Below are 12,988 nucleotides of genomic sequence, written 5' to 3'. Positions count from 1 at the left end.
TTAAACTGCCTCAAGATGTTCCACAATACCAAGATGTCCTTTTTTCGTTTTATCGGGTACAAAATATCATCTGCAAATAAAGCCACCTTTTATTGATTACTGTACCAGTTATATCCTTGAATTTCTGTGTCCCTTATTTTCTTTGAAATGGCTCTAAATGTAAAACAAATAAAAAGAAAGAGGGCACCCCCCTGCCTCTGTACAGACAGAGCTTGTCAGAAAGGAACCCTCCCACTTATTTTTGATTTCAGTCTCTCATATATTCTCCTAATAACCTTATTGTGTTAGGGAATGCAAATGCTTTCCATTGCCCTCTTCATAAAATCCCATCTTACTCTGTAAAACACTTCTCTGCTTCGGGACCCATCAACAACAGCTTATACACTTCTTCCCTCTTGTACTGCCCCCCCCCCCCCCCACACACACACACACACCTTGTGGATCATCATTGTTCTATTGTCCTATGTTTGTCTCCACTCCACAAAACTGCATTGATTCATATCTATCTTATGGCTGGACCTTTGTCTTTCTTTTAGCTGTTCTAGACATAAACACTTCGTAGTCATGGTTTGAAATTTGAAAAGATGCCTGTATGAAGCTTAGTCTGATGAGGCTTTATCGTCTTTAGCATTATAGCCACCACAGCTTTTCTTCCAGGTGCTTCCCCTCCTTTTAAAATACTGTTAAACAAAACATGCCAGATCTTTATTACTTTTTTCCCTTCTAGCTTCCAAACTTCCACAGGAATATTATCTCTTCCTAGAGACTTTTCTACACAGCGATTGTAAGTCTCAGGTTTTTATCTCATCTCTTCCTATTAACTGTTAATTGTTGAGCCTTATGTACCTCTAACCTTGGCAAACTTAAGTCTTTCGTAAATACTTCCATTTGTGCTCTTTCGTTTCCACATTTCTCTGCTTTATACACATTTTCGTAAAATTTCTGAAATATCTCTAAGACGTGTACTGGATCTCTGGTTAGTTTTCTTGTTATAAGCTCCTTAAGGTTTTACCACGGTGGTGGTGCTGCGGTAGCATTGTCGCCTAAGCTGTTCGATTCTCAAATAGAGCGTCTTTTGTGTAGAGACATGCGTGAATGGGCATACCTTCGTTGAAGGTTGTGCGTCAGGGCTGGCAACTCTGCACGTAAAAATCTACTGCCAATCATTAGCGGACCGGAGTTCTGCTGTGGCAACCCCTAACTGGGAAAAGCCGAAAGACCCAACAACAACACTGCATTTTTTTGTGTGTTTGTTATTGGCACATGATCTGAAATAGAGGATGTGTGTTGAAGTTTTCAATTAAATGCACATGTTCCTGTGAAATATAATATCTGCCCAGTCTAGCCTAGTTATTGTACTTTGGGGAATAATGCATACATTCTCTGAGTTCCTACTATTGAATTCACTTCTTCCATACCAAATAGTTTCATCATTTTTTTCAGATATTTACCCTCTTTATTTTTTCCCTTCTAGGTTCCTCAGATACATGCTTACTGTTGCAAATCAAATTTTAGTCCCTATCTGTAAGTACTAATCCATGCTGAAGGTTTATTATTTCTTCCCAAATTTTCTTAAGCTCCATAATGGCAGTTTTGATGAAATATTAATAGATACCAGTGCTGCCTACTTGATTTGATTCCATTTTATATAGCTGTTTTGAGGGGGTTATACCCACCCGATGCAAACGCAATTGTAAATTTAAAATTCAAGCAATATGCTTGGACTCCTACTTTATCAAACTCTAACAAAAAAATGGTTATGGCCATCTGCAAAAGATCTCTGTTTCATAATTATAAATTATAAAATTATCATAATTATAAAATTGATTTTTAAGGGGTTTTAAGGGGTTGGGAGGGTGGCCTAATGGTTAAGGTGTTTGCCTTACAAACACAAGGTGCACAGTCTCACAAGGGATAATTGGCTAGGCTTAAAATGGCTCGTAAGGGCAGTTAGCTTAGTACTAACCTATGAACCTATGAACCTAAGATTAACATTAGGGAATGCAAGGACAACTCCAAACTTATGGTTGTAGCCAGTTGAAAAGTAATCCATAAGACCTGCTTCAGTTGTATTAGCATGTTTAGACGCAATTTACAATTCAGTACTGAACTTACCTCGGATAGTACCTCCATCTCTGACCTCCAAAGATATTGTCAATATTCTAGAAGACAAATTCTGTTCCAGTTTCACTCCACCCACTTTCATCCCACCTACCCAAATAAAATCACTCTGGACCAAGTTCATTCATTACTTTTAATGGAGCATAAATTCTAGCTCCATGGGTCCTGCCAGTATCCGTTAATGTCTAAGAACAACCAAGTCCCAACTAGAAAAAAATGCTACCATCCATACGTCAACGTATTGTCTCTACTGATTACTTTCTCAAGTTGTGGAGAAGAGCTTCCATGGTGCCTTTACATAAAGGTGGTTCCTCTGCTGACTCCGGTATTTACAGGCCCAGTCTCCATAGTATTATTTGCAGGGCTGTGGGACATGTATCTGAAATACAAGCAATATAGGTGACTTTTGATATCCCTTAATGCATGTTAATTTCATTTTGTAAAAGGCAGATCATGTCTGCCCAACTGAGTAGGGCTACCAGTGCTTAGCCTAAGGTCATATAGTTCATGCCGACTGTTAACCTTGCCAAGGTCTTTGTGAATAATACTAGCATGGGAAATAGGTTAATGCAGAGTTGACAGTTTGACACTATGTGCAGTTTGCTGGATTGTTTTTTTTTGGGGGGGGTAGTCATTTTGACTCCCCTCCGCTGACAATTGGCTTGCTCCCGATTTTCTCCTTGTTCCCAGGTCCTACCATACCTGCCTTGGCCTCCTTTAGGGATAATCTAACCCACATCGGGGACCAGTCAGGAGTTCAAGGATCCTAGTGCAGTGTTAGACTGCTGCTGGAAAGCTTTTTTTACCATACTATCCCTGCCCCTTGTTTGCACCCATGGCATCTTGAGATGGATGTGAAATGAGGCTTGTTGGATGTTATTCCAGCTCCACAGTTGCTCAGCCAGTGCCTCTTCCTCCTCAAGACAGCAGTGCCCCACTGCCGATGTACTGAGAAGTGAGTGAGTGCACACCCTCCCTCTTTGATAGGCATGCCCATCCTCCTATGCCAGTGCTTTGGGGACCCAAGCTGCTAATCGAACATGGGTCACCTGGGCCATAGTCAGGGCTTTATCTTGATTCTTCATAGTGGTGGTTGTAGTTTATTGGATAGGTAATTAGTTGCCTGACAGAACCCATTACTGTCTTGGGTGCTCTCATCTTTACTATATACTTCTGTGTTGCAAAAGCAGATGTCTGTGGACTGTGGCTTATCAATTTGCAGATGATTGCAGACTGGTTATCAAATCACATTCTGATAATCAACTCCTTTGGCAAGGGCTGGGCCAGAAAATGTTTATTATACTGATCATGAGCTTACCCTCGACAACAAGAAATGCAGTCATTTTCGTTGGTAAATATTGTAGCATTACTGCATACTATGCATACAAACTTCCACTTAAATTGGACACGGTCATCGGGGTCTTTAGTACTTATACTGATCACTAGCTCTACTCTGTCACATTTCTGTTTTGATTAGAAAATCCTTCTACTTAAACCAGATTCTCTCTCTGTCTTTATTCTCACAGTCTAAAGAGATTGTTCTCACTTTTATTCATTACTTAGGCCCATTGTTGAATGCAATGCCCCCTTTGTCTTTAGCTCACTAAGCACCTACACCTTCCCCAGAGACCTTTGTGCTTCCTTACCAGAAAGATATCTGATCTCTGCATCCTGATTATTCTGATAGACTAAAAATCCCTGTTCCTGTTCTCACTCATGCTCAATTACTTCCTGATGGGTGGTGATTGCTTTTTTCTATTCTATGTATATCCTTGTATTCTTTGAATGACTTCACCTAAGTAAAAAGTTGTAAAGCAAACTCGCACAATAGAGATCTAAACCTGTGATACCACATTCACAGTACTACCTGGTGTGACACGTACCTATTCCAGCTTAGCCCTGTTTTACTTCCTTGGCAGCTTTTAAAACCAGTCTGGATGACTAGATGTGAGACTACAAAATTTTTATCTGGCATATCTGAGGAAAATAGGGGACCGTGTTTAATCTTCCACTAATACTGGGTGACAAGGGTGAGCCTCATATTGTGTTCTTCACTGTAAGCTTAGTGTGAACTTATGAACCACTGTGGTTGGACCTCGAGTCAGCTGTGCTTCAGTTCCACATTCAGAAGTATACTAATCTCTGACTTCTGCACATAGTATGAAATAATGCCAGTAATTTATGTAAATCACACCCCTTGTCAGAACCTGATGAAGGAATGTTACTGTATGGAAAATATAAGCAAACATTTGGCCCTTGCAAACAAATCAAGATTAAACCACTCGACAACAAGAAAATTCAAATAATCACGAGCAATTCTGGAACTCTGTAAACTTACACCATGCCTCTGGCAAGCAGTACACTCCAAATATTTACACATTGGAAACCCTGTTAAATATCGCTACTAAGTTCTGGCATGCTCCATCTCTTTCTACACAGCTTGACCAATACATCACTGACCTAGTCATTCTTTCCCCGTACCCATTTCATCCATTTATAAACTACTAAAAAAAATGTGCAAAGAACTTGTTGAAAATGTGTAAAAAGCTTCTTATGTGTCTCAGATAACGCTCCCTGTAATAAGCTAATGATAATGTAGTACTTTCCACTGGTCTGTCTTAAATCAACAACATACTTCCACACACTGGAAGACTCTGTGGTCTCGCATTCAGTTGTCAAAAAAAATTTAAAATTGAGCTAGCCAATGGAGCATTGAAGAAATAATTCCAGAGGTCCTGACCGTCAAATGACTTTGGTGTGACATTTTAACTCGTAATGAAATTTGACCAACATATCACAGAGATTATCCTCCATTGTAACTGCAAACTTGGATTGCATTGCACTGCCTGATACATTTTCAACCCACCAGCCAGGTTGACTATATCCACTGTTTTTCTTATCCCCAGGCTGTTGTATCACTTCACATCTTTTTCACTAGCCTAACTTCATTATCATTCTTGAATAAACTCAAGTCCATCATCACTTCTCCAAACTGTCCCTGGTCATCCATCTGGAAACCACCAATGTGTAGTCCACTAATCAAGTAGTTGACTAGACCTTGAAAACAAATGAACTTTCTGCACCTTTAGTTGTCCACATAATGCGTCTAGTTAATGTCCACCTGTAAGCATTACTACAGTGGTATAACCCAACAAAATCCCTAAGATCATTGAAAAATTCCCAACCAAACCTCTTCTGTGTATAATCATCGTAGTGACTCTAGGCATTTCTGACTTCTGGGATACCATACTCCTTACCCTCAGAAGCAGTACTAAATAGAGATTTGTCAAAAATGACCTTTGCAAGCACCTCAAACTACCCTTGACATGCTACTGTGTTAAAAAATAAATCCTTCTGTCTGCAGCTTCTATACAGTATCTCTTACTCATTCTTCCATTTCTACTTTCACAGTTATGCCTGCTAAGTTAAAGGTTTATGCATCCTCTCAATCAGTTCCTGTTCTTTGATGTGGTCCTGCAAAGTATAGTTTACAGTACATGTTTCTATAAGTATATCAGTTTGCCATAAATCGAACCCAGACAGTTGCTTTTTGGTGCATGCATTAGACATTTGTCTTTTGTTTTCTAATGACTTGGAAAACACTGATTTTTGAATGTGGTGAAATTCTGCCAATAATGCATTTTACCATAACTTTACAAATATACTAGTATACAAAAACAATGTGTTTTTTTTTTTCCTATGTATGTAATCAAATTTTATTGCTTACATGTAATTTACGGTCTTTGGACTTTCTTGTGAAATTGGAATCTGTTTGTTACCATGCATTTTAACCTTCATTCTAATTTTCTGAAACATAAGCATTATTTTATATTTATTGTTTTGAATTATAAGTTAATATACCGTGTTGTGGATATTTTTTCTCTAGGATTTCTGTGCAAATGGGTCCTGCCCAGTTGGATTACCAGAGTCAACAAAATTTAATGTGTGTGACTGCTGCAAGTTGAGTGCAGTTTATTTTTAGAATTTGTCTTCGTTTTGCTCTGCAGTGATCAAGGGTGCATTCTTTTAAGATGGCTGTGATGACTGAGGTATTGCCAGCTACACCAGGAGAAGTAGGGCATTTAGGAGTTGTATGTCATTTGTATATCAAACTAATTTGTACAGATGCTTGTGTTGAAAATGTATTTGTAAAGCTGCTTGTGTTAAAAATGTACCAACAGTGTGCCCTGCTTGATAGAAAAATTAATATACATGTATTATTGTAACCGTTTAAATGTATGCATTTTAACAGGGGATACTGGAAGAGAAGAGGTTAATCTCAAACTTTAAAAATGGTAAGAAATTAAATTACTGGACCTAGGCCACATAATGATATCTCACAGTTTTGAATGAAGCCAGAGATGCAGTGTCTGTAAGGAGTACGGAGGCTCATGTAGGAAGAGTGGAAGTGTTTTATGACTTCCAGGAGCTGCAGCCGATCTTAGCAAGTGTGTGTGTGTGTATTTTGTGTGTGTGTGTATTTTGTGTGTGTGTGTGTATTTTGTGTGTGTGTGTGTATTTTGTGTGTGTGTGTGTGTATTTTGTGTGTCAGTGTCACCTATGTGCTAAATCTTGACAGCTTCTAGCCAAGGGGGGTTGCATGGGAAACAAGTCAGATGACCAGATGTGTGTGTTGCCATTCTGTAATCTAGGACAAAAATGATATTTTAATACTAGGTGAGACTTTGTAACCTGTCAAAGAAGGATCTCTCACCTGCTTCATCTAACTTGCTCTAGTAAATAACCAGGGAATAATAATTCTTTAGATCACTCAGGAAAATACAGTGAGGTTAGTGAAGTATTGTTTTTTCTGTAACTGTGTCAACCTGTACACCTGTTATTTTTAATATTTACTGTGATTGCAACTCTGGTGTTTATTGTAAACAGATATTTAGTATTTTTATGTTCTTTTCTTATTAAATATATTTGAACTTTTCATTGTGGCTGGTATTTTAGAGCATATTTAGTCTGAGACTACTTGTATATATTTGATGACTGCTCTGGCTGCTCCTGAAAGCCTTGCTGTTCATCAAACTACCATTTGTATTCATATTCATTTCACTCTGTATAATTGGGTACCCTTGGAAGAGCCTTGGGATAGCTGGCTGTGGAGTGTCTGGTAGTGGTGTAACTACATCTAGTTTGGGCAGAAGGGGGGAGAGCTAGTAAATCCTGTGACAGCCTTTCCCAGGGGTGTGGGTGGGCGGGCGGATGTGGGGGTGTGAAATTCCTATCTCAAAGATTGTGTGTCAGCTGTTTGGAGCATTGACACAAAGCACTTGTTTCACAGAGAGGGTGCTGGCGCACGTGGCTTGGACACTTTGCTGAGGTCTCAACTCTACAGGTGTGCCAGTGGAGAGCCTTACTGGAGACCTGGGGATAGACCGAGAGAGAAACCCAGACCCCGGGCTGAGTGTGTTTCCTGTGTGCTGTTAAGGGAAATTGCTTGATGTAGAGAGCTGCATCTGGAAATACAGTGTATCCATTTTTGTTCCAAGTGAATGTCCCTCTTCTGTGTCAGTGGGGAGGATTGAGGCTCCTTGATTACTGGCCCAGAGCTGGGATGTCACAATGACTACAGGACCTGGATAGAAACTGTCTTAACTGTTCCTGCAGATGGAACTCTGATATCAAATACAGAAGTAATGGGTACTCCATAATGACAGATCTTTAGAGAGCTCCGATTGCAGGGCAAATGCTACTTTCCATAGTTTCATAGTATAGTACTAGGCTATCTGCCCTGGGGCATTTGTAAGCCTAGCCATAGTGATGTGGCTTTTGCCACCCCAAGAAATGGTACAAAAATGTACAGAATAAATCTAGAATACTGTGCCTCTGTCTAGTAGTGACACAGTGAAGGTCCCCTTATATAATAGAATTAGTTTACTGTGCCCCTGTCTAGCAGTGACACAGATGTGACCCCTGGGGTAAACGTACGATCTCCCATCTACTCATCAAGATTTCTCTTGAAGAGAGACAGTGAGGGGCTCTGCCTAATACGAACTGGGATCCTGTTCCAAAGCATGGGAAGCCTCTGGGTTATGAATCTATCCCTCCAGCATGTCCTATTCATACTTGTGCCGAGGTTTAAGTCTTTAGCTCTCGTGGTCCTGATGGATTTGGATTTTTTGAGGTGGAGCATGTCCATCAGATCCTGATTGGACATGGCCTTGTACGTCAGGCAGAGATCACCTCTGAGCAGGCGGTATGCTACTGAATAGAGCTGAAGTTTCTTTAGTCTGGCAGAATAAGACATATGTTGGAGACCCTTGATCCTTTTGGTGAGGTACTTTTGTGGTCTCCCCAGCTGTTGCAAGTGCCGGGTGAGGTACATACCAAATGGGGCATTGTATTCAATCATGGGTCTGATGAGGGAGGAATATAAGGGTACAATGACATCCTTGGATCTGGATGTGAAACACTTCATGATGAGGTGTGCAAGGTAGAATGTTTTTCTAACCACTTTGGCAACGTGGGTGTCAAATGAGAGGTCGCTGTCTGCTTGGGTCCCTAGGTCTCGGATTACTTTTTCTGTACTCAGTGGGTTGCTGTCTGTGATAATTTGTGGGTACTTTGTTTTTTCCAAAAGGGATGACTATACATTTTTTGGCATTTAGTTTAAGGCCGTGACTACGGCACCAGTTGTCCGTTTCAGTGAGGCCTTTTTGTAGGATGTGTGTATCTGCTGGTGTATCGACTATGGCGCCTAGTTTGCAGTCATCTGCGAACTTTGTCAGCCACAGCCCTCCCATGTTTGCTTTAACATCTGAGAAATAAATGCTGAAGAATCTCTGGCTTCTTTCTCTTTGTTGGATTTTAGCTTGTCCAGAAGTAAATTTTTACTGAATCACATTGATGGATAGTTTAACTGATTATACCTTGCATGTGTCATTCCTACTCCATACAGTGTTACAGTTTGTATATACAATTTTTGTGTCATTCAAATATCTGCCTTATTGACCTGGATTGTGACTAAAAGTGTTATACTTTGGATGAAGTGGCTGGATCGAGTCTTGCTTGTCGGTGGCTGAACTAAGTTGGCTGAATGTCCCACCTCCTGTCTTAAGTCCTACCCTGCAAAGGAGTATGCAGTAGGAATCCTGAGGCTAAGCCCTGCTCCTTCAGTGGCCCATCATGTCTGTCCTTTGTGGCTAATGCTTTTCCACCGCTTGGTGTACATTTTGCAGTGTTCTTTGTTATACACCCTTTTCAGCACATATCTCACATCCCCTTTCCCCAAGAGAGAGGAAAGTAGGCACACTCCCTTTGTTCTTCCTCTGCTTCTTGTCAGCTCCATTGGTATCCTCTGCCTTAGGTTAATGAAACTGTTTCAGCAGGTCCCTTCATTGCTATTGACTAGTACATGGCTATTAGCTTCTAAACAACCATCTTAGGAGGTGTTCCAAGATTCTGCCTGCCCAAGTAAATGCTGTGACTTGTTAGCAGTAAGGAATTTTCACCAAAACCAGAATGAGAAGCCGATGTGGGTAACTTGCCCACCTTCCATTGGTTTAGGACAGAATATAGCTTCATCTACATCCCTCAAGAGTTTGTCTTGACTTTTAGTGTTGAAACAAAAGGTGGATGTTCTTAACTTCATGTTCTTTTTATATTATCCAATGCTGTGATGATTCGTTTAAGTGGTTTTCTTGAGTGGATTTACTAGTGCAAAATTTATACAGAAATGTGACATCTAAATCTGCAAGTCCTGTATGTATTAACCTGCTGAAAATTTTTATAAAAAAAATTGCCAATACAGTAAGTCCTTATTGGTTTGCTTTATTACTCTTGCATAAATGTCCATGCCTGTAGTACTGTCCTTCATGTTAGATGAATTATTTGTACATAACTTGGATGAAGACCTCTGCAAAAAAGTCTCCAACTTTTTTTCCCCGTTTACAGGAAACGGCAAGCAAACCTACAAAAGGGGAAACAGCTGCTTCGTGAGGGAAAAGTAGCAGAAGCCAGGGAATGTTTTACTCGCTGTGTTAATATAACACCTGCAATGGCTCATGAAGTTATCAAAGCAAGTTTCTGGCAACTGTTATTCTGAATTTAGATAAGTACTGTAGCATCTTATCTTAAGATAAGACTGCCAGAGTTAATTCGCTACGATTTATTTTATTGTCTATTTAGTGTCTCTCTATAAAACTTTGCATTTTTTTTTTTTGAAGTCACTCATAATGGCATTTCAGGAATCTGTGGGCTTATGATCACGTGAGACCCACATTAACCATACATACCCTTGTTTTCATTGTAAACCAGGAACTTGGTCTGCTTACTTGACTGGCTTAGTCCCTTTTCATAGTATTGACTTGGGGACTGAGTTAGCCAAGCCTGGGTCAATAAGATGGAATATAACAGCTTGCAGCCCTAACTCTCTCCACGTTTGTCATAGCTAATGTATGTATTTATGACATTTAAAATTGAAGGCTTCTTATCTAAAACCAAAACAAACAAAAAACAGATTAAAAAGACTACCTGTGACTACTTTTGCACAAATATTAATATACGAATCAAATTTTGATGGCTGGTTGAGGGATATGGTTTCTTGTTTTTCGTAATGACTTTTCTCTTGAATCTACAGGCTGCTCGTGCCCAAAGTGTAGACTGCATTGTTGCTCCTTATGAGGCAGATGCCCAGCTAGCATATCTTAACAAGACTGGCATAGCTCAAGCTGTCATTACGGAAGATTCGGATCTCTTGGCATTTGGATGTAAAAAGGTAACTGTGACTTAAATGCTTTATTACAAATATTTATTTGAAAGCAGGTGACTTGAAAAAAAATATATTTTTCTTCTCTGTCCAGGATATCGGTGTAGTGTTAAATTGAATAACATAGACAAATTTTTAAAGCAGTAATGCATTGAAGCCTTGACTGTGGCACATATGAGTAGCTAGCATAGAGAAAAACAATATATGGGGAAAGGGCTGGAACTCCATAAGGCATATCCTGCTTTTTTAAAAACTGACTGTGTCTTGAATGTACATATTCACATCTTTTCTTTTGGTTTGGAAAGCTGCGATAAAAATATAAAGATATTCATCAGTATCACTGCTGCTGTAGCCTAAAGCTATAAGGGTTATATCCTGCCCTGGCTCTGGCTTCCTCTCTACACGTGTCCAGGCTGCTGTGGCATGAGCTCCAAAGGGAGAAAACAGCCTGGGCTCCAAAAATACTCAGTTTCTTGCCACCTTTAAGAGTACTCCTTCTGGGTTTCACAAGATTGGTGGAATAAGCTTCCCTGTAGAATCAGAAAAGGTTCATTGTTAACGTCCTTCAAAAATAAGCTTGGAAAGTAGAAAATATCAACGCAAGGTTATGGTGGTCAAGCATCTTGAAGATTAGTAAATTGTAAGCTTGAAAATTGTATCTATGAACCTAGATATGAGCTTAACAAAAGAAAAAAAATGTGAAGGTGGTGAGAGTTAGCAGGGAGAGCCTTAATGAGTCTTGCCAGTCTAATATAGATGTGAGAGTGCCAACCCTTGTAGAGTGCCACTTGAGGAGCCTGGGCTAGTTATAGATGTTTTAAAGACCTTCCACCTTTGATAGTCCATTCAGAGGCAGTCAGCAAGATCAAGGTGTTGGAATCGGACAGGGCTATGATAGATTTGCTGTGCCATAGGTATATGTCAGATTCCATGCATCTGGAAGGGAATGCCACTTTTTCACAAGAACCTTACTTCCCTTTGAAATTGACTCAGCCTGTCCTTGGTCTGTAAGAAATGCATCAAGATAAGTAATGGCCTGGCAGTGTGGGATCCCAGTTTCCTCAAGCTCAGGCTTGATACCCTGGCTAAAAGAAAGAGGTACTGTTAATTGAAGGAATCATTGGAGCCTTACTTGGAGGAATAAGATATGACATACTATGAAAAAAATCCATTCCCATCATTGGTATTACACAGATGCGAGGATACTGTTTTCAGGTTTCTCCCAAAAGACTTTTCTTTTAGGGAAGCAATGAACTTGAAAAGGAAGTACTGTATGCTGGAGTCTCTGCAATGATATTTGAAGCTGCAGCTGTTAAGGATGCTTTTGAGAGTATGTCATTGGAGCCATATGAGCACCTCCTGACCCTTAAACTGTGCCATTTCCACAGGGCCCTTGAAAAATCAAAATATTTCCATAGAAACTGTGTAGCAGACTCCTTGGATGTCTTAAAGGGATAAAGACTAGTCCCCAAATGCTTTCTCTGTGCAGCGGCCAGGAGAGCAGTGCTTGTAAAGATTTGGAAAAGCTTTGTACAGTTTTACCAGAAAAGCAGTATTAGGAAAGTTCTAGAAAATGTGTACAGTTCTGACACTCATGGGATCATTAACTATCAAACCTGCGTGATTCATTGTCAAGGTAACATTATTAAACAGATTGACATGATAAAAAAAAAAAAGATGATGAGACCCTCTGGGACTGACTGCATAAACTGGACATCATCAGATATTATTTCTTCCAAGGTTGGGAAGCATGCCATCAAATTACAGGTTGCTATGCCGTGAATGCTTGTGCTCCCAGGGAGGGGGAAAATGAGGCCATAGGCACAGTTCCCAGAAGCAATGAAGATTTAAACCCTTCCTGGGAATGTTAAGGAACCGTTACTGAATGGACCTCTGAATAGGACCTAGTCTTTGACCAGTCTTTTCAGGACTTATTTAAAAACACAGAATCCACAACAACAGAATCCACAAAACAGCTTTATCTGATGTTCACCTTTTCATTCTCCCTCATGAACGGGTCTATGATCTGATCCTCTTATCCAACCCTGCCTCATAAACAAGACTTATGATCCAAAGCTCAAGCTCCTCCCTCTATCTGTAATGCTCTATTCCATCCCCTCAGATATGGGTGTGACAAATACAAAAACTTGG

The 12,988-nt window shown here is 40.0% G+C and overlaps 1 protein-coding gene across 1 annotated transcript in view; it reads left to right on the top strand.

Annotated features, from left to right (window-relative positions):
- EXO1 (exonuclease 1) overlaps positions 1–12,988 on the top strand; it is a gene marked incomplete in the record, with an annotated part of 597,212 nt that overhangs the window by 90,398 nt on the left and 493,826 nt on the right. Inside the window, 2 exon segments of the mRNA XM_044058406.1 lie at positions 10,024–10,147; positions 10,709–10,846. Of these exon segments, the coding sequence (XP_043914341.1) occupies positions 10,024–10,147; positions 10,709–10,846 (262 nt within the window).

Source organism: Protopterus annectens, chromosome 1.part2, assembly GCF_019279795.1.
Source record: "Protopterus annectens isolate FY-2018-M chromosome 1.part2, PAN1.0, whole genome shotgun sequence".
NCBI lineage: Eukaryota > Metazoa > Chordata > Ceratodontiformes > Protopteridae > Protopterus > Protopterus annectens.
The sequence above is the reverse complement of the archived record's forward strand: the minus strand, read 5'-3'. Positions and strand labels throughout refer to the sequence as shown.